The 24,352-nt window shown below is 43.6% G+C and overlaps 2 protein-coding genes across 3 annotated transcripts in view; one reads left to right on the top strand and one right to left on the bottom strand.

Annotated features, from left to right (window-relative positions):
* Positions 1-3,339, bottom strand: part of YAE1 (YAE1 maturation factor of ABCE1) — a 9,092-nt gene extending 5,753 nt beyond the window's left edge. Inside the window, exon 1 of the mRNA XM_083407127.1 lies at positions 3,151-3,339. Within this exon, the coding sequence (XP_083263253.1) occupies positions 3,151-3,337 (187 nt within the window). The 5' untranslated portion in view covers positions 3,338-3,339. The remainder of the gene's footprint in view (positions 1-3,150) is intronic.
* Positions 2,905-24,352, top strand: RALA (RAS like proto-oncogene A). 2 transcript variants are annotated; one of them, XM_083407152.1, is made up of 5 exons: positions 2,905-3,040; positions 13,090-13,238; positions 14,467-14,675; positions 19,915-20,089; positions 22,467-24,352. In XM_083407152.1, the coding sequence occupies exons 2-5, from the start codon at positions 13,125-13,127 to the stop codon at positions 22,587-22,589; spliced, it is 621 nt and encodes a 206-aa protein (XP_083263278.1). In that variant the 5' UTR covers positions 2,905-3,040; positions 13,090-13,124; the 3' UTR covers positions 22,590-24,352. The 2 variants fall into 2 exon arrangements, with proteins under 2 accessions (XP_083263278.1, XP_083263277.1); XM_083407151.1 differs by lacking the exon at positions 2,905-3,040 and adding an exon at positions 3,686-3,814.

Genomic DNA, 24,352 nt, shown 5'->3' with positions numbered 1-24,352 from the left:
TTGAAAGAAAGCAGCACTACTGCTATGGTTGTGGATAGAGTTGCGTTCCCCTCCCCACCAGGAGCTAGAGTTGCCATAAAGCATGTGCTGTAGTGAAAAAAACTGGAGAGTTATCTGACACAATCCTAATTCATATTTTGCTTCTGCCATCTGCCTTGGTGGAATTAATGTCAGAATGGGGTGCTCCTAAGCAGCACCATTCTTCTTCCAGCAAGGAGCACAAGAACCTTCTACTCCGTACAACACAACAGTAAGGAGTGTCCGTACAACACAACAGGCTTGTAAAAAACCAAGACTTACAACACCCCCACAACTTTGCAGGATTTGAAGCCCTTCCTTATTTGCAAGCTATGCAGCCTAAAATGTGAAGCTCCAGAAACCTTGCCTCTAGAAAAAAACTCTCCTTCATATAACCCACAATGTCTATACAAGGTGTACATAATTTAAAACTAATTTCAACTCTGGTTATTCTGGTGGTTCAAGTGAATGGAGGAATAGTTCACAGAGAAACCATTGTTTTCCAGGAGTTGCCTTCACTTTTTCCATTTCCCTCATCAATATAGAGTGACAGCTCTTGAGGGCAGCATAACAACTCTCGTTGGAACACAAAATGTATAAATTATGCACCTGTCATTTTCTGAGGGTGGAGAGGCATTTCCACTGAATGGTGTTGCTAAACTGCAGTCAATTCCTAGCATTATGATTCACTCTTTATTTTATAAGATTAGTGTTCAAGTGTGTGTGCATATAAAATGCAACACTGTTCCAGTAATACTAAGACTCCAAATCTGTTTTTGGGGAAGAGAAGCCTGTAGCAGACAGAACTGTACCTTCATCTTTACCAGTGCAATGTGTCTGGTTCCATAGTGCAACAGTTTGCTGTGTGAGAAATGACTTTGTACCTGTGGAAGGAGCTAGTCTCAATCCTGTCCTTGACTTGTAAGTGTCATGATCCTAAAAGCTAGACATTTTCATCGTCCTGTACTTTAGTTGTTGGGCTCTTGATTGTTGTTTCCTGTTCCTACTTGGAGAGTTTTTATTTGCTTGGTCTGCCATGTGAAGAGTGGCTGTTTGTTTCATGGTTGTAGTGTTGTTGACACCTGTACATATGACTCAAACTAGCGTGAGCTTTTCGAAGAACCAAAGGAAAGCACACTCTCTTACTCATCACAGCCTTAGGCAGCCACCTCTTCTGCCTCCTAGGAAGATCACAGCAAGGTGCCAGAGCAGATGCAGGGAACTTGCTTCCGTACCCTCTATACATAAAAGAACCCACTGCTCCAACTGCCATTACCGGGGATTGTAGAGCTGAAAAGAGGCAATCTATGGGCTCTGCCAGCAGCTAGGTGGCCAAGAATCACTGGATGCCTACACTTGTTTCCTCTCAAGAAGAAAATCTTAGCAATGTCGTATCCATCAGGCAGCAAAGGAGCAGCTTCTGAAATGCTAGCTTTCCTCTTACTTCCCCAATCCTTTTTCCTTTTGTACAGTATTTGTTAGACCAGGGGTAGGCAAACTAAGGCCCGGGGGCCGGATCCATCCCAATCGCCTTCTAAATCGAGCCCACGGACGGTCCGGTAATCAGCGTGTTTTTACATGAGTAGAATGTGTCCTTTTATTTAAAATGCCTCTCTGGGTTATTTGTGGGGCATAGGAATTTGTTCATTTCCCCCCTCCAAAAAAAATATAGTCCGGTCCCCCACAAGGTCTGAGGGACAGTGGACTGGCCCCCTGCTGAAAATGTTTGCTGACCCCTGTGTTAGACTGTGAACCTTCATGTAGGTACTGTCTTCTATGTTAAATAATAAAAATAAATACATGCATCATGTGCACGATGGGAAAATTGTGATCTGCGGGTGGTAGGTGGAGATTGTCCCTTTTGAGCCTTGTTTAGAATTATAGCTAACTTGGCCTCTCCTTTATCCACCTCTGAGATGTGTTATCTTCCATGGTGCAACTGCACTACTGCAGACATGTCAACAACATCCCTTTCACCAGTATATGTGGCAGGCCTTCACTGGTATATCATTTAAAATGCAGTATACTGCTAACACAGGATGGAAAGTGTAAGACGTCAGACTGTTGCTCCTACAAATACCGGTAGTATCAGCATCAGAGTCAAGAAAAGGAAGAATAAAAACACTGCCTATAGAAGACCACTTGACAATAGTGTAGATAATTGACACATGCACTTTCATGTCTATAGACACTACCTTAGCCACAAGATTAGTCTCTCTCTTTCCATTCCAGAGACCCCTGCTTCAGTTAATGCCTTCTCTTTTAAGCCTGGATACCCCAGCAGTCTTTGACTCAATGGTGGCTGGGGATGCTCTTTCTCTGGGCCACTTTCTCGTGGTCTGTGGCCTTCCCCACCATGGCTCTCCTTGCCCTCCCTGTATTGCTGGCACCGGAAGAAGGGAGCCAGCTGCAGCCCCAACATGAAGCCCTCTTGCTTGCTTTCCCTCAGAGTCAGTCCCCCAACACGGACCCCTGAGACACGTCTGGCCTCTCACCCATCAACAGACCCTACCCCACACTTATTGGCACCGGGCATTGAACAGAATTGTTTGCAGCTAGCATTTCTCATGCCCAAAGCTTGGAGACCACAGAGTGGCAGAGACAGAGAGAGAGGGAGATGCTACACTGCATAGAAACCAAAGCCAGTGCTGGATGCACTAGCAGGTCAATATTATACTTATTATACTTATACTGGAGCCAGGCCCCTGGTCTTGCTCAGCCCAGCCTTTCTCAACCTTGAGTCCCCAGGTGTGGCCGGACTACAACTCCCATCATCCCTAGCCAGCACGGCCAGTGCCCCAGGGATGATGGGAGATGTAGTTCAAGAACACCTGGGAACCCAAGCTCCCTCTCCCCCGCCCCCGTGGCAGGAGAGACACTCCCCGCCTGCTGCTGCCCAAGGTTGAGAAAGGCTGCTCTACACTGACCGGCAGCAGCAGCTGCTGCTCTCCATGGCCTCAGGCGGGGAGGGTCTCTCCTGCCACGGGGGGAGCGAAGCGGGGGCCTTCTGCACTCAAGGCAGGTGCGCTGCCGCTGGACGGCGGCCTTTAGGCTAGTTTTCCCACCCCCTCCCCACTCCTTCCGGAGGCGGGGGAGTCGTTTAATGGCGGACTGGCGGTCGGAAAGGGATACCTGCCTTTCCGGTCACTGGCTCAACCGGCTGCCGTCGTGGTGCCGCCGCCCGGAGGATCGCGGTTCCCGAGGCGAGCGGGGCAGCCGTCTTTCCTCCGGCCCCGTCGGAAGGCCTCCCCGGGGGCGGGGGCTGCGGGACTCGAGGCCGCCTCCTCCTCCTCTCGCTCCACCCCGACGCCTCGTTCATTAAAACCCGGACGATCCCCCTCCTCCTCCTCCCCCGGCGGCGAAGAGCGGCGGCTGCGGGCGGAGCCTTGGCCTGAGGCGGGAAGGCGGCTTGGCGCGCGGGGCCCCCTTACCTCTCTCCCTCCCTCAGGAAGGGCCTGAGGAGAAGCCGGCACCCGCCCCGCCACAGAGAAGCGCGGCCGCGTCTCCCGCCCCCGAAAGCGGCCCGGAAGGCGCTCGAGGAGGCGGCGGCGGCGGCGTTGGGTTGTTTTAGGCCCCGCCTCGCCCCCTTCCTCGGCTGCGTCGGGAGGAGGAGCGGGAGGAGCTGGCTTCGACCAGGGCGCGCCCGCCAGCCAGCCAGCCAGAGACGGAGGTGCCGCCCGCCGCCTCACCGCCCGCCGCCGGCCCGGGAGCTGCAGGCAGGCAGGCGCAGGCCGCGTCGAGCTGCGTCCCCCTCCTCTTCCCCGCCCGCGCGCCGCTCCTGGCCCTTCCTCAGCAGGTGAGACGGGCCCGGCCTGCCCTCCCTCCCTTCCCGGTCGCGCCTCGAGTTGGCCCCAGCCCGGCGGCGGCGGGCGAGGCTGCAGGCGGGGTGGCCGCCCTGCGCCCGGGGGGAATAATAATGGTGGTGGGGCGGCCTAGTGGTCGAGGGCGTGCAGGCGGCTGTCCTTCTCTTCGCCTCGGAAGGCCGAAGGGGTTTTCTCCGCCCGGTTCCCGCCTGCTCCCGCCCTTGCGCCTCCGCGGGGGCTCCCTGTCTCTGCGGGGTTGTTGTTGTGTGTTGGGCTCGCCTTCAGCAAAGGGGCTGCTGTCTTTTGGGGGGTCCCGGGAAGCGCCTCGCCTTTCGGCCATTGTCTCTCCGCAGTGCTGAACTGGTTGGGGCGGAGGGTCTTCCTGGGCTTGGGAGGCCCGTCTCCCGTTTGGGGCCGGGGGCTCTCCTAGGAACAAAGAGAGCGGACTCGGCTGGATCGGGCTTGGGGGCCCCGCCGAGGTCAGGCTCCTGCTTCCCGCAGTTGCCAGCCAGGTGCTTCCAGGAATCCCGCGGTCGACCTGCGTGTGAAAGTGTACACGTAACACACACACACCTTGCTTGCTGTCTGTCATGTGTACCAGGTAGTGCTTGGTGCACTAGCTCTGAATACACAACTTCCGTTAACCTGCGGTGGTTAAAGAACTGTTGCTGGATCCCTCCATCCCCCACGATTTAGCGTAATCTCTTTTACAAAGCCATCTAAGCCACTTGACTGCTTAATGTTCTGAGGCTAAATTCCTTCAATATAAAGTCAGCTTCCGGGTCCCTTCTTGAGACGAAGGCATAATTTGTCCAGAGCATGGGGGGGGGAGTTGCTCCCCTTCCACCCATTACCCCCCTTCTATGCTGCATTGTTGTTGACAAGATCCAGGCTACTGCTGTACTGCTTGCTGAAATACTTGGGTATTGAGGACAGGATTAGAAGCAGGAGCTTAGATGGCCTCCCTCCTCTGTGAATAAATGTTCCACTCCTGAGTCTGTAGGGAAGCGGAGCTTCTTGAAGAGTGCTGGGTGTGTCATTAGGCTTCGTTAGGCTGCTGCACTCAAGCCAAAGTCATCATGAGAAAGGCATTTTCAAATGCAAGCGTTTTCAAAGTTTACAGGGATACTTAAGGATTTCATATACTTACTGTACTTGCTGACCTTAGACATGTAATGTGGAAATCTGTTCATTTATACAAAGTGAGCCATCCTAAGCGCAGGAAACCTACTCTGTAGATTCTGGAATTTGTACTGCTAAGTATGCGAATTTATCATAAGAAGTTATATGGGTGAATATCCTACATACCTTAATTTAGTTGAATTGCCTTGAATGCAGCTTTACTGCTCTTTCCCATTGCTGAAAGGACCTTGGGATACAAGACTTGCTGAGCATAAATTAGCTGTATGTAAGACATTCTGAGTACAGAGCTTAGGAGAGTGCTTAATTACTGATGTAATTTCAGTGTGACTCCATTGTTTGCATTCATCCATTACTATTTTTTTTTTTTGTTATACTTGAGATGCTGAGATATCATTTAGTTTGAATACTAAGCTTTCTAAGTGTCTACATTCCCCCTTCCTTAACTGGGTCAAAGGAAAAAAATATTGATTCCTTCTATATCTAAATTTTCATATGCTTTGAGTTATTTGCATAACTCCATTTCAAGCTAGTGAATTTTGTCTGTAGCTAAGTGTGTTTGCAAATTCTAAATTACATATGCCTTGTAGAGTCTGTTGGATTAGTAAAACACTTCTAGCAGCAGATGCTTGGGCAGTGAAAACAGCAACCACAACCAGCACCAGACCACTGGTACTTGCTTTCAAAACGTTCAAGAACTTTCAACAGTAGAGTATGCCCAGTTGTAGAAACTCAGATATATAAGCTAATCACCAAATGGCACCTTAAACCTAGGTTACGGTTGCCACAACAGAATGTCTAGGTACCCTTTTTATGAGTTTACAACTCATTAAAACATAAAAGAAAACAAAGTCAGGCTTCAAGGGAAATATTTCAGATCCTTCTCCAACTGACATTTTGCTTTCCCCATATTTATTTACCCATTTATTTTATATAGCTGTCCCATAGCAGAAGTACTCTAGGAAGCCAGTGTGTTGCAATGGTTTAGAGTGTCAGACTAGGACCTGAGAGATCAATGTTCAAATTCCCCCTCAGTCATGAAGCTCACTGGGTGACCCCTGGAGTCAGTCACAGCCTCTTAACCTACCTCACAGGATTGTTGTAGGGATTAACTGGGGGAGGAGGTGAACCATGGAATCCTTTGAGGAAGGGTGGGAGATAAATAGAATAAATAAGTTCTTCTGCTTAACCTGCTTAAGAAAGTTTGAGGGGGCAGCCAGGTGGAGATGTCAGTCATCAACTTGGCATCCAGAGATCTCCACATGGTCACAATTGGACCCATGCCAGTAGCAAAATGCGCCTTGCTAATTTCTAACACTGAATGCCCCTACTTAAATGTGTAGCTATGGGCATATTCGGACTGTGTTTCTATTTTTGGATTGAAGTCAGTCATGTACCAGAAAATTCAGGTCACACAGTTAGTTGATTTGATGCTCTTCTGAAACAAACTTGCCCCCTTTGCTCCCCCCCCAAAACCCCACAAATTGTGGGATAACAACATTTGATTCAATGTTGAATAAACGCCTTGCAAACTAATTGGAATTAATGCTCAGTAAATAGCCAGCTTTGCCCAACCTCCCTGCAAACTTTTTGCAAACAAATCAGGTTGAATGCTTAATAAACAGGGTGTCTGAAAGCAACCTAGCTCTCCATTACCCAGTTTCTAAAATTTAACAGTATTGTTTTATATTGAAGTCTTACAGGTTTGCACTGCACAAGTTTGTAGAATGGTATACCAAGTCTCACTTTCAGCACTGCCAGGTATTGACAGCCATGAGAATAACATGCTTTTAAATTAGAACTTTAGCCACCCAGCAGAAATTCTTTTTCAGCCCATGATGAAATCCTTAATATCTTTTCTGCTCTCCATTACCACTTTAGAACAAATCTTACAACTTGAACTTAAAAAAAAAACCCAAAAGCTTGGGCACCCCAAGACCTCATTGAATCAGAATTGTTGATTGGGAGCCACTTGTCTCCAGTATATGCGACATCATCTTATTCCAGTGTCCTCATCCTTTCGCCATTTTTGTCCCCTGGGATCAGAGTTCTCAATAAGAGAGTTCAGGTTAACTAGGGTTTTTAAAAAAAGGTGAGTGTACATCCCTGCATATGCTCAAAGCTGGAGATGGACAATGAAGGTGCCTGGATGTCCCTCCATCCTTGATAGGTGCTCAGAGCACCCTTTGGACACAGACACAGAACAAGCCTTTTCCCTCTCTCCAAAGAGTGTGTGTGTTTTTCTGTTCTCTGCTCCAAACTTAGACCTAGAAAGAGGAGCAGTTTCTTTGACCTTGTGGTTGATATGAGATGTAGTATGTGATTGTGGGCAACACCCTGGGCCTTGTGGGAAGTGTGCATGTATGTCTTGGTGCTGACAAATTTGCAAGTAAGGCAAGCCGAAACTTGTTGAGCCCTGCATTTGGTAACAGTGAGAAAGGAAGGGCCCTACCAATGAGTTTCAAGAGAGCTGAATGCCCGGGAGAGGGGACTCTTAAGACCAACCAGGAGTTCCTTTTGTGTGGAGGAGCTCTACATTAGTGATGGGTGGAAAGTAAATTTGGATCTACTAGTAGATCTCTGGGTGGTAAGGATTTAAGCAGATTGGACAGGCCCACTCCTGCACTGCACAGCTATGTCAGTGTGTGCATAGGCCGGGCCTCTCCTCATGGTTGCTGAATTCTTTGGGAGTGGTGCAATTGACTTGTTGCCCCTTCACACATGCTTTTGACGCAAAGGGGGTTTGCCTGCATCCCCCTAATGTGAAAGGCATCAATGACAACTCTGGGAGGGATAGGCAATCATGGCATATGCAAACTTCTGTCTTATAAGTGTCTTCAGTGGGAAAAGAGGTGTAAACTTTACGTCTTTGTTGGAGAAATATTAGGAAAGATGTTAAAAATGTATTTTTGCTTCCCTGGGATCTTGTTTTGGGGAACCTGAAGCATGTGCTGGACTTTTGTTTTACTGGTTGCTGTAGTTCAGCTATGTGAAGTGTTCCAGAGCTGATGAGAACAGGCGGCATTGAACAAGTCTTGTTAAAGGCAGGGCAGATATACAGAGGCAGCCCACCTGCAGTCTTAAGTCTTTAGATTATGAATTGTTAAATGGCCCACTTGCCCTCAAAACTACTTGTATAGAAGGCAATTGTAGGGAGAGGAAAAGCTGAGAATGCTTTGGCCCAAGGCCACACTCTGACTTCATAGTTAAGCTGTGATTTGAAGTAGTCAAGGCTCTATCAACAAGACTATGTTCATGAGTCTTGTACCACATCTCCAACTTCCATTATAAATGCATACATTCTTAAAATGGAAACCACAAAGAGAGTCTCTTTCTGTCTTTGGTCTGCATTTAATTAATCAGGAAAATGCAAGGTGGAATAAGACATTGAGAGTTTCTGCCTAACACTTACTGTGTTGATAATTGATCAAATTATTTTGCCATAAAATACCTTTGCTACCGGGGGAAAAAGACAAGCTTCAGTTACATTGTCAACTTACTGCACTGGCTATAATGAATCTTAGACAAACTTGCCAGGAGTATTACATTTCTTTGTTTGAAATGGAAGTAACATAGTCAAACAAAGAAAATAGTCGTTTTACAGTCCTTTTAAATGCACAAAAAACAGTATTTTAATGCCTTTTATCAACTTTTAAAATGTTTTTCTCAATTTCATTTTCAGTATATAGTATACCTGTACTGGGCCTTGGATTTGTATGTAACAAATCTTTTCATTAAATTTATCTCTAAGCTAAAAATATTTCTATTAAAAGTTGTTAGTCTGTACCTGCTAGCAACAACATGGGGAAGTTGTTCTAATCTTCTTAACACTTACATTTGTGTATTCTAAACTTGGATTTCTTGTGAGGATGTGCATAATCTTGTGCTTTACATATTAAGTTTTATCCAAAACACTTTGTGCTTTTGTACAGATTGGTGTCACTACCTCCTTTCTTCCTATGAAGCTATTAGGGAGAACTCTCTGGTTCGTAATCAAACTGGTAAATAACCCCCTCTCAATCTGAAGTAATGCGGGTGACTATGAGACAGAATGTCTTCTTGTTTGCTCCTTGGCTATAGGATGCTCTCCATTAAGAGGCTCACCTGGTGCCTATTCTAATGGGGGGGGGGGTGTCAGGCAAAAACTTTGTATTCTCTCAGGTAACCATTTTCTGTTACCAACATTTGTCAAATTTCCTTCCCCTGCAATAATATTTCCATCTGGGTATTCTAATGACTGTTGCAGTGAACACAGTGTGAAGGCAAGATGTCCAATAGACAGGCACCAGGGAGTTGCAGTGTCTTGGGATGAGTCACTGAGCAGTTGTGAATAAATACGTCCCATTCATGCATCACTTGTTGATTTCAGTAAATACCAATGTATCTAGGCTGCGGAATGAAATGTGAAACTGCCATTGTAATACATTGAAGGGTAGGATATAAATACCCATGGTAACTCTTAAACCAGAAGCAGTGGGCCTTTGGCCCTCCAGATGTTGCTGGACTCTTCCCCCCATTAAGTGTTTTGATAACTTAGTTTATTAAATCACTAACATGCTCAGACCGCTCAAGTGATGGAAGAACAGTCATACTGTATTCCTGAATGGTGAGAACATTATCAGAGTAGATTGCTTCATCCCTGCCAAAAATGATGGGATTTGCTATTTTGATGGCTTGCTTTGGGGATGTTAGCAGGTGTGGTGGGGATGATGCCATTAGTAGGTATATGATAAATTGTCCCACTGTCTTGTGGTAATGATGCATAGCGGTAAAGAGACTGAGGTAATGCGTCTAGAAGGCCCCAATAGGCCTCTCCTTGGAGGTGGTTTTTGTCCAATTAGTTGGGATGGACTACATCTCCCTGCTGGGTACCTTGGAAGTCAAATGGAATCCGTTCCAGAAGTACTTTCAACTTCCAAAACATTCGAAAAGCAAAGTGCGGCTTCTGATTGGCTGCAGGAAGCTCCTGCAGCCAATCTGACGCCGTGGAAGCCCTGTCGGACATTCAGCTTCCAAAAATAGTTCATAAACTGGAACTGTCACTTCCGGGTTTGCGGTGTTCCGGAGCCAAAACGTTCGAGAACTAGACTGTTCGACTTCTAAGGTATGACTGTACATGCTTCCACGTTGTGTGAAATGTCCCGGATTTAGGTTTCCATGTTCAGCCACTGCATCACACCGATACATGGTCTGCTGTAACAGCACTAAGCTGTTGAGATTCACATACATTTAAGCAGACTGTTACTGAAAACAGCACTCTTACAGACTTTGGCTGTAGGCATATTACTTGCATTTTATCTCACACTCCTGCATTGTGGCTTCTGTTTATGGTCTTTCTCATGGGTAGGCAAACTAAGGCCCGGGGGCTGGATACGGCCCATTCGCCTTCTAAATCAGGCCCATGGATGGTCCGGGAATCAGCATGTTTTTACATGAGTAGAATGTTTTTTTATTATTATTTAAAATGCATCTCTGGGTTATTTGTGGGGCATAGGAATTTGTTCATTCCCCCCGCCCCCCCAAAAAATAATAGTCTGGCCGCCCACAAAGTCTGAGGGACAGTGGACCAGCCCCCTACTGAAAAAGTTTGCTGACCCCTGTTCTTTCTGATTACTTCTTATGGCCTTTAGATTTACCTTTACTGTATATAGATGCTACTGTTAAGAAGTTAGTAGATGCAGTAGACCAGCCGGGGCATGCAAAAGTGCAGTCAAGCACTATGGCAGATACTTCTGGTGATGGCATTCTCTTTCCAACTCCAAACTGGTCATGTTACACGACTCATAACAGTGATCTCTTTGCAGAGGGTGTTTTATTTTGTCTAGTTCTTCACAATATGAAGGGAGGTTTAGAACTGTGGACCCTGTTTCTACTGCAGCCATGATTAACAAGGATGAATACTTACAAATATGCATTTAAAAAAGCAGAACCCTAAATTATATGTCTGGGTAGGCTTGCTTAAAAAAAAAAAAAACTTTTAGCAAGCATCTCAAGCAATATATCAAGGGTACCTGCCTAGTATTAAATATATGGCACCTGTAAAATACAAGTTCCGCAGATCCCAACAGCACTTTTGTATTGTAGTCCTCCTTCCTTGTAGCCGTGGGCAGCTTTTAGTTGCATCAGATCTTGAAGAGTCCAGTCCTTGGCTGCCTCAGTTCTGAAAATATAACTGGTACAGTGGTACCTCAGGTTAAGTACTTAATTCGTTCCGGAGGTCTGTTCTTAACCTGAAGCACCACTTTAGCTAATGGGGCCTCCTGCTGCCGCTGCGCTGCCAGAGCCCAATTTCTGTTCTCATCCTGAAGCAAAGTTCTTAACCCGAGGTACTATTTCAGGGTTAGCGGAGTCTGTAACCTGAAGCGTATGTAACCCAAGGTACCACTGTATACGCTTTTACTGTTTCCAAGCAAACTGTCACAAAACCCTGTCGTCACTAATTTGACAACCTTATATGTAAATGCATATCCTATGAGCTTTGCATTCTATATAATGAGCTGGAAAGCAAATGTAAGCAGCCAAGTGTATATAAAAAAGTATCATCTATGATATCCAACTTTTCTCTTGTATTAAGCTGTGGGCTAACAGAGATGTTGAATGTTAAATTCTTCTATGCCTGGAGTGGTTTAGTACATACAGCATTTTAAAGGAAAAATGAAGTTTTTCCTACAAATGCCATTTATCCGTGCATACATTAAGCTGTGATCCTGTGCTTGTTTCCCTGGGAATAAGCTCTCTTGAACACAGTAGGACTTCCTATGCAAGTTTGCTGAGAAGCATCAGTCTGCATAACAGTTAAGTGTATGTAAGTCGAACTTTCTGAATAGTCCTTGTATCTAAATGTATATACAGTGGTACCTCGGGTTCCAAACACTTCGGGTTACAAACTCTGCTAACCCGGAAGTAGTGCCTTGGGTTGAAAACTTTGCCCCAGGATGAGAACTGAAATTATGCGCCAGTGGCAGCGGGAGGCCCCATTAGCGAAAGCGCGCCTCAGGTTAAGAACGGTTTCAGGTTAAGAACAGACCTCTGGAACGAATTAAGTTCGTAACCCGATGCACCACTGTATTCATGAATAGGCTAGCTACTCCCTTATTGGAATTAACACCACTGTATTAGAAGTGTCATCAGATCTCTCAGCACTTCCTTTTTAAAAATAGGAAAGGAAAGGAAAAGCATCTGCTAGACCCCCAGAATAAACTAGCATGGCAAAGGGGAATGTTTGTAACTGTCTTCCCCATTCCCAGCTACTATTTGCTCTAGAGGGGAAAACATTAAGGTACCATACATATGTGGTGTGTGTATGTGTGTGTACACAGAAAGAGAACAGACAAGTGTGGTGTAGCAATTGAAGTGTTGGACTAAGATTCCACCTAAACATTAGGAAGAACTTCCTGACAGCAAGAGCTGTTTGACAGTGGAATTTGCTGCCAAGGAGTGTGGTGGAGTCTCCTTCTTTGGAGGTCTTTAAGCAGAGGCTTGACAACCATATGTCAGGAGTGCTCTGATGGTGTTTCCTGCTTGGCAGGGGGTTGGACTCGATGGCCCTTGTGGTCTCTTCCAACTCTATGATTCTATGACCTGGAAGATCAGGGTTCAAATCCCCTCTTGGCCATGGAGCTCACTGAATGACTTTGGGCCGGTCTGTGGCAAATGTCTGAGGCTTACACTTACATTTGCCTTACTTAGATTTTCCCCCAGATACTTCAAACCATGAAGGCTAAATTCAGACTTCACCCACCCCCCTTTAAAAAAATAGGTGTGTTAGAGGACTTTGAACTAGTTTTATATGTGAATATGTCCACAAAGCAGAAACAACTGGAAGAGTTGCGACTCAGTGGTAGATCACATGTTTTTCATACAAAAGGTTGCAGGTTTAATCCCAAGCATGTTAAATTTTTTTATATCTAAAAGCTGAAAGCCATCCTTATTCAGAGAATAATTCTCTTTGCTTGATTCGGTTATGCTGAGCAGGTTGTGTTTGTATTACTGTAATTGTTTTTGAAGTTGGGCTAAGCCATGAGAGCATGCTTCTACTTATTTTGTAGCTATTGTACATTTTAGTTACTGAACCTCCTTATGAATGTTTAAAAATCCTTATTAACTCAAAAAACCTTTCTTCACCCAGGTTCCTTCTTTGTGTGAAATATCTGAAATCCAAAAATGGCAGCAAATAAGCCCAAAAGTCAAAATTCTTTGGCTCTGCACAAAGTCATCATGGTAGGCAGTGGAGGTGTAGGAAAATCTGCATTAACACTGCAGTTCATGTATGATGAGGTAAGAGTGTGACAATCATTTTTTAAAGAAGTGTGTTCTCAGGCTGTATATGAACAGGGAGTCTAATCACTACATTTTAGTTCTTTTGTTAACTGCTTCAGCAAACCTGAGCAGACTAGTTCTTTCAGCTGGAAAGATTTTTGTATGGTTTATGGCAGGGGTGTGGAACCTTTCTAACTCTAATTGTTATCTCCCCCACCCCTTGCAGGCCAGGTTTGACACAATCTCAGGCGACTCTTTTTTGCCCACTGTTTTCTGCAGTGCTTTGAATTGGACTGCTGAAAAATCAGCTGATTGTAGGACTGAGCACTTCTTGCAAGTCAGAGAGGCAGAGTTAGATTAATAAAAGGTTGTAGAATTTTGCCCTAGCTGCTGCTATATTTGTCCAAGAGGCTTTTGATCAGCAATAGTTTTTCAGTATGCTTTCACTTACAGCAGTTTAATTTTCAACTTTTATTTAAAATGCTATATTTATACAGTATTTGTACCTATACTTACAATATGACTTTTATATTTTTAGTTATTTGTATTACAAATTAATACAGCCAAGGTAACAGTATTGTTTAGCTTGATTACATAGAGTATGAACACAAAGAAAGCAATATTGATTGTAGATACTGATTTTTCTACATTAATTCTTAACCATCCTCTGTTATGAATTCATAGTATTGTGGATTATTTAATTTCAACAAAGCTTCCAAAATAACTATTTTGCCATTCTATAGGTTCATGCTGCTGCTTACATTTAATTCTCCACAGTTTAATTGATGACTGTTTAGGATTGCCCAATTAACAAATATTTGTCAGAATTAAACTAGTCTTTCGTTTGAAGTTCCATTCATTTTTCTCATTCCAACACTCCTCATGTTAACTTTATAGCAAATTGATAGAACCTCTGATAGAACTTCATGTTATCTGCCTAAATATTACTGGATATTGCTGGTGTAGCATAATGGCTGTGTTTGTCTTAAGAGTTAGAAAGTTCCCTGATTATAGCTTGCCTCTGCCATGAATTCACCAGGTGGCCTTGGACAAGACACTCTCACAACCTCTGGTCTCTCCCCCACCCCCAGGGCGGTTCTGAGAATTACCACTAGATGATGCATGTGAAACACTGAACATTTTAAAGTGCTGTATAAATGTTACCAGTATTTGGTCAAGGAATGTTTCTTGGAATCCCTGGTGGAAGTTACCAAAATAAGACTGACTCTGTTTCATTTCTTGCCAGTTTGTGGAAGACTATGAGCCTACCAAAGCAGACAGCTACAGAAAAAAAGTAGTTCTAGATGGGGAAGAAGTCCAGATAGATATATTGGATACAGCAGGGCAGGAGGATTATGCTGCAATTCGAGACAACTACTTCCGAAGTGGAGAGGGTTTCCTCTGTGTATTCTCTATTACAGAGCTTGAATCTTTTGCTGCTACAGCCGACTTCAGGTAATTGGATGTGTATGAGAGAAACTGGTTTGTTTTAGTGAATTCAGCATCTTATTTTTACGGTGCTAAATTGTAGCTTTGTTCCATGCTTTTCTGGCCTATAATATCGCTGCAGAATATATGTGCATGGTTAGATAGTTAACATCAGCCTATACTCCAGGCCTCTCCATCAATAACATTGGAGAGTTTTAAGGGATAAACATCTAAGAAACAAGGCTCTTGATGGGGATAAGAAACCACTATTATCATGGCCACAGGGATGGGATGCAGCTAAATAGGAATATAGGGAAAGAGGCCCTTAATTAAGGATACAGATAAGGCAGACAGCAGAGGCAACAGTCCAAAGGAAAAACAACTTGCTGCAAGGTAAAAGTTGCTTCTTTATGGCTACATTCCATACATATTTCCACAATCAACATTGTGCTAGTTCACATAAAGCCCCCAGAATCAGCGGACATAGTCCTTACATAGCCTTAGCAGCTTAATATTGCATTTTTGTTGGGTGGCTGCTGTCTGCTGAGTAATGCAGTTCTTATAACACAGATGCATTTTCAAGGTCAAACATGAGAAACAAAGGAGTTGGAGGTTACAGTTGGCTCAGTCATTCTAGCCAATTACTCAATAACTCTTACACAAATGTACTTTGTTTGTTCAGAAACAATTAAATCACCAACATAAAGTATCTGCCTTGCAACGGGAATCAGGAGCTGCACTCCCAAGATTGATGTTTATAATACAAATATTGCATCATGGTGTAAGAGCTTCATTATTTATTTTGAAAAATGAAGCTTTCCTGAAAAAGAAGGCATGGCACACCTGGTATCTGAATAAATGCCATATGTAACCTATTTTTAATGAAACAAAACACTATTGGGTTATTTACTATGTTGGAAATTCTTGGTTCCTGCTGTATCCAGCATTAGCTGTTGACATGGCTGGGAATCTTTTTAAAGTTCTGAAGCCATGAAAGATACAAATATGTAGTGACTGCTATATTACTTCTACTATGCCATAGAACAGGATTGAATCAGGGGTAGAACACACTTGAATCATCTTGTGGTTGTTTAACGTATTTAAAAGATTTATAGTTTGTCTTTTATTGATGCTGGTACAAAGAGTGGGGTACCACAAAATAAATTACATGAAGTAAAACAAGCTGAGCCACAATAAATGAAAAATTAAGGCATGTGAAAACAGTAGAGGCTGCAACAATCACATGCTTAAACACTTAAAATGCCTGAATAAACAAATAAATATGTGTTAATTTAGAATGCCTAGTTTACCTTTCTATGCTGTATAATTTTTAAAATGTAGAAGGAAGCTTAAAATGACTACCGGCCTTTCCAATTGTTGATTAACTCATTGTGTGCCTACTTGGCATTAAAAGGTTTTGTGTGCTAAACACTCAGTGAATATTCAGTGCCAAATATGGTGACTGTTCTCTTTACTGAATTGGTCACATGGGAGGAAGCAAGCTGGAGTCTGGCTTCAGGCTTTGCACAAACGAGTGCTCACGGTTTGCTCATGGTTTGTTTCATTCCAAACATGCCACAACTGATAACTGACAACTGATAAGTCAAGGGTTATTTGGAGAAAAATCACAAGCCCAGGTTTCTGCATCGCAACAAGCCAGATGCTTGACTTGTTTCTTCCCTTCTGCATCGCAATCAGGACTTGGGAAGGAGCAAGGTACCCCATACATTAAATCGTAGCTTATTTTAAACTATTTTGTGGTGTGCATACTGGGCCACTGTAAACTGAATCACAGTGAATAAATGTTTCTTTGCCACTGAACATTGAGGAAGTGTTTGCTAGACAGCATATGATGGACACAATTGGTATAGATTGCCTCTTCATTCTTAAGTGCATGAGGCTGGGTCTTTATTATTGTCTCCTAATCAAACTTCAGCATTTAATTTCTGTTAATTCGAGATCACAGATTCCACTGTAGGTTTGCCAAAAGTCCTCTTGAGTGGCAAGGATTCTTTCTTTAAAAATTAATTTTCAAGAAAACGAACCTAGAAAATATACGCTCCCCTAACAAATGTCCCTGTCCCTTCCTCTCCAAGATACATAATTTTTATGGGAAAACATTGCTCCAGAGTTGTACAAGTGAGGGGGGGAAAGTATTTGAACCCCTGCTAAATTTGCCCGTTTGCCCCCTGACAAAGAAATGACCAGTCCATAATTTTAATGGTAGGTTTATTTGTAGCTGTGAGAGTCAGAATAACAACAGGAAAACTCCCAGAATCCCAGAAGACAAAAGTCAGAGATTGATGTGCATTATAATGAGTGAAATAAGTATTTGATCCCTTTGCAAAAGATGACTTAGTACTTGGTGGCAAAACCCTTGTTGGCAATTACAGAGGTCAGACGTTTCTTGTAGGTGGCCACCAGGTTTGCACACATCTCAGGAGGTATTTTGTCCCACTCCTCTTTGCAGATCCTCTCCAAGTCAGTAAGATTTCAAGACTGATGTGTAACTACTCGAACCTTCAGCTCCCTCCACAGATTTTCGATGGAATTAAGGTCTGGAGACTGGCTAGGCCACTCCAGGACCTTAATGTGCTTCTCCCTGAGCCACTCCTTTGTTGCCTTGGCCTTTGTGTGTTTTGGGTCATTGTCATGCTGAAATACTCATCCTTGATCCATTTTCAATGCCCTGGCTGAGGGAAGGAGGAGCTCACCCAAGATTTGACAATACATGATCCCGTCGATCGTCCCTTCGATGCGGCGAAGGTGTCCTGTCCCCTTAGCAGAAAAACACCCCCAAAGCATAATATGCCCCCCTCCATGTTTGACGGTGGGGATGATGTTCTTGGGGTCGTAGGCAGCATTCCTCCTCCTCCAAACACGGTGAGTTGAGTTGATGGCAAAGAGCTCGATTTTGGTCTCATCTGACCATAACACTTTCACCCAGTTCTCCTCTCGGTTATTCAGATGTGCATTGGCAAACTGCAGACAAGCCTGTACATGTGCTGTCTTGAGCAAGGGGACCTTGTGGGCTCTGCAAGATCTCAGTCCTTCACGGTGTAGTGTGTTACCCACTGTTTTCATAGTGACTATGGTCCCAGCTGCCCTGAGATCACTGACAAGTTCCCCCCATGTAGTTCTGGGCTGCTTCATCACCATTCTCCTGATCATTGCAACTCCACGAGATGAGATCTTGCATGGAGCCCCAGACCGAGGGAGATTGGCAGTTCTTTTGTGTTTGCGAATTATTGCACCAGCTCTTGTCACCTTCTCACCAAGCTGCTTGGCAATAGTCTTGTAGCCCAGCCCAGCCTTGTACAGGTGTACAATCTTGTCCCTGACATTCTTGGACAGCTCTTTGGTCTTGGTCATGGTGGCTACTTTGGAATCTGCTGGATTGACTGCTTCTGTCAACAGGTGTCTTTTGTACAGGTACTGTAACGAGCTGGGATTACAGGTAAGACCTCTCCCTTACAGCAGGTGCTTCTAATCTCCGCTCGTTACATACAGTGAAGATACCAGGTAGCCTGACATCTGGCTGGTTGATAGGGGATCAAATACTTATTTTACTCATTATAATGCACATCAATCTCTGACTTCTGGGTTTCTGGGGGTTTTCCTGTTGTTATTCTGTTTCTCACTACCATTAAAATTATGGACCGGTCATTTCTTCGTCAGAGGGCAAACGGGCAATTTTAGCAGGGGATCGAATACTTTCCCCACTCACTGTAAGTAGTGGATGCCACTGTAAATGATGTTCTGTTGAATGTCCAATAAAAGGATATCATGTCACTATGAAATCGTCCCTGTCCCTTTTTCCAGCTAATGCTTTGACTTCCTTAGTCAATTTCTCTGAAAGTGCTATAAACCAGGTTTTTTGCAAATACAGTGGTACCCCGCAAGACGAATGCCTCGGAAGACAAAAAACTCGCTAGACGAAAGGGTTTTTCGTTTTCTGAGGTGCTTCGCAAGACGGATTTTCCTAAGGGCTTGCTTCGCTAGACGAAACAGCCCTGCCTCTCCTGTCATGGCGACGGTCACTGCACGCACGCACGCTCGCTTCCCCGCTCCTCCGGCTCCCTCCCACCTCCCACCTTCCGGCTGCCGACTCCTCCAACCGTCCGGCTGATGGCCTACCTTCCGGCTGCCTCGCGCCGCTGCCCACCGCCCTTGCGCGCTCCTCTGAGAGAGCCGTTGCCGCCAGCAGCCAGCGTTGCAGCCGGAGTCGTGCTCCTGAGCCCCGCCGCCCTCCAGCAGCCGTGTCGCGCGGTGGCCACAGGGCGCGGGTGAGTCCGAGGTACCGGCTGCGGCAGCTGCCCTGCTTCTCCCCACCCCTCCCCGTCGTTAGTGTTTAACTGCAGTGGTGCTTCGCAAGACGAAAAAACTCGCTCAACGAAAAAACTCGCGGAACGGATTAATTTAGTCTTGCGAGGCACCACTGTATTCTAAAGACTTACAGTTGTGGGCAATAATTTGTTGAGCTGCTTTTCAGAAGGAAAATGATCAGTTCTTTGTATCATAGATTGGCATTTTCATTCTTAAAAAGGTTGGAGTGCAAAGTGGCAAGGATTCTGGATAGCCTTTATCTAGCATGAAAAGTCATGTTGTAGGAACTGCCACAGGTGTGTTGGGATAGAAGCTAGTCTGTTAAGCAGGCAGTTGTGACATGACTGTCAGTTAGGTATTTGGGGGGTTATCTTGTTGATAGTTTTATTGCTTGATATCAAGGTTAAATTAATCCAAAGGTTAATGTCAGTGGTAAAATGTAAAGTCTGCTTCACTATCACTTTAAAATATTTCCCTTTTTCTATAAAATACCTAATTTATGTATTGTTTCTGCTTAATAATTCTGAAAGTAAATATCTTCATTAATCTTGATAATCCTCTATAGCGCTACTTGGTCAGTTTTTTTACTGATGTTAAACTGCTAATTCTTGTGTTTGGCCTCCCTTGCATTAGCATCTCATCTTCAAAGTTATCCTCTTATAAAATTTATAACAGGCTCATCTGTTAGTCCTCTTTATGTGTGCTATCAGTTAACAGTTTATAGTTTCTTACTTGCTACTCCTTTTCTGACTGCTCTCCTGTGTAGGGTCTTTGCAAGTTGCATATTGTGAATACCTAGCACCAAGTTGGTGATAGCACATGATGGGTAACAGCAAAAACATGTTTATTGCACCAAGGTTGTATTAAAGTATCATATCTGAGAAATCAAAGAAGATTAAACTGCATGGGTCTTAAAATGTGCTTTTTCTCTTCTCTTCAGGGAGCAGATTTTAAGGGTAAAAGAAGATGAGAATGTTCCATTTTTGCTAGTTGGTAACAAATCGGATTTGGAAGACAAAAGACAGGTTTCTGTAGAAGAAGCAAAAAACAGAGCTGATCAGTGGAATGTTAACTATGTTGAAACGTCTGCTAAAACACGAGCTAATGTCGACAAGGTAAAAGTTTACCATTTCCCAAATACATCTTCGTAAACCTCTGATTCCACTCGTTGCTTGTCAAGACTAATTATTAATGTTACCCTGACTCTTTTGTGTATTGCTCATTCTTCTTGAAGATGAATGCTCTAACAGGTAGCTGAACAGAAGACATTCAAATGGCTCACTAATGAGTTTCGCTGGAGTTTGTTGGAGTGAAGGAATGGGTTTCCCAAAACCCAAAACTGACTGTGCAGGCAGTTTTAAACTGCACCAAAATCCCTATTTTTCCTTAGCTAAAATGCATAAACTTTGAGCCATTGAGCAAATGCATAACAAGAACATAGCTCTCCTTTATCAGTTTGTGATGTCAGGGATGACACTGGCTGGTCTAGAGGAACAGAGCAGACACGTCAGTGCCTTATGTTGTGTGCTGACCACAAAAGACGCACAGACCGAAATCCGGGAACAACACCAGAAGCGTGTTCCCGGAGATGATGACCACTTCCTCCAAGATAAGAGTAGGAAGAGGAAGATCCTTTTATGGCCAGGAGTGCAGGAAGGAAATCCCTTTTATGGTTAAGAGTGCCGGAGCAGGAACATCTGTGATGTCAACCTGCTTTTGCAAGCTGACGTGGCTGGGGAAGGGGGAGAGGGTGTCTGGAGGATATATATACTGCATGAACCTTCTCATTTCTTTGGACTTGATCACGCAAGTGCCTTCTGCTATCCGGAGAGCAGAATAAACTCTTTCTTTGAACCAACCTCGGTGTCATTTGACTTCCTTCCTCCTGTCCCGGAGCAACGCAGACCCAATCGGTGAACTCAAATAAGGCTACAGGAGTTCAAGCAATGGGCTTGAACATTCCCTCTTGTATGCTCAGCTGTAGAGAACATTTCCTGGTTTTTCAAATTACCATTTCCTATGATGCCTCGGTTGCTGCCTGTAAATCAGGGTTGCAATCCATCGTTTTAAGTCCAGTTTGCAGGTAAGTATTTCCAGTTCAGACATCATGGGAAATTGCAACATAACAAACCAGAAGCCTTATCGCAATCTGGTGTGAGCAGTGATGGAGCCTCAGGCGGGGGCGTGGCTGGCGCACATCCCGGGGGTGTGGCGTGCCGCCTGCGTGGGCAGGGGGACAGCCGCAATGACACCCCACCGGGATTGCGCTGCAGGGGGCGGTGCGCTCCCCCCAACCCCCTCTTCCTCCACCAGTGGGTGTGAGACAAAGTGGGGTGGGGGTGAGATGGAGTGTTGATGCTCATTCTCTAACAGACTATGGCCTGAACCTGCTTCCATTTGTTCTGAGTGGGATTAATTCCAGTCTAAGGAAAGTAGTTGCTGGCGACTGTGTTGCCCCTATAAAGGGTGAAGGGTGGGTTCTGACTTACATTGTTGAAGGAGATATGAGCTATAATGCTTATAGGTAAACGGGGGTTTAACAGTATATGAGCTACCGTGTGTGTATGTGTGTTTAAGTTCTTTCATACTCTTCTTTTAAAGAATTTGATTATATACCCTAGGCAGAAAATGCTAGCGTCAGTGTCTTAATCTCTTTCAAATGAGATGGAAGGCAGTGGTGTAATTTAATCAACTCATGTTTTAATGATCTGGTACAAAGGTGAAAACTTCTTAAATCTTTTGTTTTTTAAAAATGACAACAATAAGAACCCTATAGTTTTTAAAACTTATTCTTCACTAGTTCTAAGTACTAGCTCTTGCCTTGCAGAAAATCTGCTTGGCAAAAGGTTAAGGGGCTTAGTGGTTTAATATGCAAACCTCTCCTTTCTGACCTATATACAAACATGACTGCATAACAGGAAAGTCCTTTTTAAAAACTCAGATGTTAGGAATTGGGTCACAAAATGTAAGTTGGTTTGTTTACTCTGAGCAATGTGGTACTGAATTGTTATTGACTCACTAGAATATGATGGACAGCTGTTTCCTAGAAGTTTTCTTGGCTTCTAATTTGAGCAACTGGTTCTGTAGCACTCAGGAATATTTTCATGCATTAAGGGTCGGTGGCAGGCTAGTTTGCATTGAAGCAAGATCATCCTTACTTCTATAGTTGGGTCACATGCAACATGGATTTACCAGTTTCTGGCATGCGACTTCATATCTGCTTTATGATTTTAGCAAGCTATGCTTAGCATGACTACTTACATTATTAACAGCAGGTCAGAATAGATATATTTTGGTTTTCTTTCTACTTTCTATAGAATTCTGTTAAAGAAAAATATGAAAACAGTTTTAACCCTACAATACATTACCACTCATAGCTGAAAAGGAATGAAGCAGAACCTCTTGGTTTACTTAATAGCCTAAAAATGCAGGCTTTGATTAATGTGGCACATGTTTGCACACACGTACTAACACTTGTATTTTTCTTTCTAGGTATTTTTTGATTTAATGCGAGAAATCAGAGCAAGAAAGATGGAAGACAGCAAAGAAAAGAATGGAAAAAAGAAAAGGAAAAGCCTAGCCAAGAGAATCAGAGAAAGATGTTGCATTTTATAATCAAAGTTCCAAACTCTCATCATCCCTTGATCATACTAATAAAATCCATAACTTATAGCATGCCATTTGGAGGCTCCTATGACTGAAATTACTCTTAACAGTTTGGAAATTGTAATGTACCACTTAAAGCATGAATTGGGACAGCACTGAAAGTCTTTCACTGAAAAAGTTTAATGTGGCTTCAAGAGAAGCAGAATTCAACCCATTTCATAACTTGCTGCCTCTCACCATGGTTCTTCTGAATGTAGAGGGGTTTTTTTCATGGGCAGTCCGTCTTGAACTGTAAACAAAGCATTACTTTCTATCATTTCTCCTAAAGCATACAGTTTTCTATCACCCAAACTTCACTTTGTCTTCTACTGCCTTGGAAACTACAGCAGTGGTCAAAACTAAGCAAAGGTAGTGTATATATGCTTTTTTTTTGCAGTTATAAGAATATGCAAATTAGAGAAGAGAAACGAGCTCTGTTCTCTGCTTCTATTGGAAGTCATTTATACATGGAATTAGCTTAGACAAATGGTATAAACTCATGAGTATATTTGAATATGCCTTAATTTAAAAAAAAAACTTAAAAAAAGTTAACGTAGTTAAGGGTGTATCTTCCTTGTGATGCACTGAGGTGTGTGCATCACTGTGAAAGTATATCCTTCAGTGTGGAGTGCAGTTTTTGTGAGCAATTTTGCTAACTAGCTGTGTGCTAGCAGTATCTCTGATCAGAAAAGTGTGCCATACTCTGGGTCTTTAATAATCCAGAGCATACTATTAACCTGTGATTCAATGAAGATTGCTTTTGCTTACAGTGGAAGGGCCGTCATATACATCTGAGATTGGATATAAAAAGAGGGTGGAGCTCATTTCAGTCAGAAGTGGTCGCGTATTTCTTAATGCACAGATATTGACACTGCCCTTTGGTAACTACTTAAATTGGGTAAGGTATCTTCCTAGGGTTGGGGCACAGTGTGGGACAAATAGTTGCTGGTAGATGTGTTCTTAGAGCACAAATTGATCTTGCTCTTAGGGCTGTCTGGAAAATATAAATTTTCCATTTTTCTGTGTTGCTCCTGTCTAAGGCTTTGGAAATGTTAGCTATGCATTACCTAATGGGAAAGCGTTATAGCTACTTTTTCTGATATCAGTCAAACACCCCACTATACTTTGCAGTATGGAAATATTGGCCATGTGCTTCCATAATCCCTCATTGATACACTAAAATGTATTGCCCTTTACTGTTCTGCTTTTTGAAATATAATTAGTACATTTAGTATGTGGAATTGGAAGATAAAGCACTATCTGAGGCTTTTAAGTTTCTTGGGTGTAGGTGTAAAGGTTAGATCAGTTACAAAAAAACACTTTTTTATATACATGTGTGAATTTATGAAATGACAGTTCAAGATGTGTCTGAGCAAACTAGACAACACATATTTAACATGCTAACAAGTAGACATTAGGAATGTGGCTGTTTAGAGAACACTTGTTTATCAAAACTTTTTGTATGTACATTCTCCTGTAGACGCTACCATGTGCAGAATTAGTTCTTGATGTGCCTGGCCAAGCAGATTGGTCCTCATCTTATTGTGTATTTGTTTTCAGTCTGTCTAACCAGGGAGTTTAACCACTAACATTGATGTTTGTGTAATGGGAACCAAGGTGTTATGAAGCCAACGGACACAGAGAAACTATTGTCATAGGCTGATGCCTTACCAGATTCTTTTTATTTGCTATTTGAGCCATGGACTATGAATAAACTTTCATTTTTAAAAAAA

This window comes from Podarcis tiliguerta (genome assembly GCF_965153285.1).
Source record: "Podarcis tiliguerta genome assembly, chromosome: 12".
NCBI classification, from domain to species: Eukaryota; Metazoa; Chordata; class Lepidosauria; order Squamata; family Lacertidae; genus Podarcis; species Podarcis tiliguerta.
This window is presented reverse-complemented; position numbering and strand designations above follow the sequence as displayed.

Excerpts from the sequence above, each read along its gene's own strand:
- RALA (XM_083407152.1), top strand. The coding sequence starts at position 13,125 with ATGGCAGCAAATAAGCCCAAAAGTCAAAATTCTTTGGCTCTGCACAAA. Across the intron at positions 13,239-14,466 it reads TGCAGTTCATGTATGATGAG|TTTGTGGAAGACTATGAGCC; the intron begins GTAAGAGTGTGA and ends ATTTCTTGCCAG. Across the intron at positions 14,676-19,914 it reads GCTGCTACAGCCGACTTCAG|GGAGCAGATTTTAAGGGTAA; the intron begins GTAATTGGATGT and ends TCTTCTCTTCAG.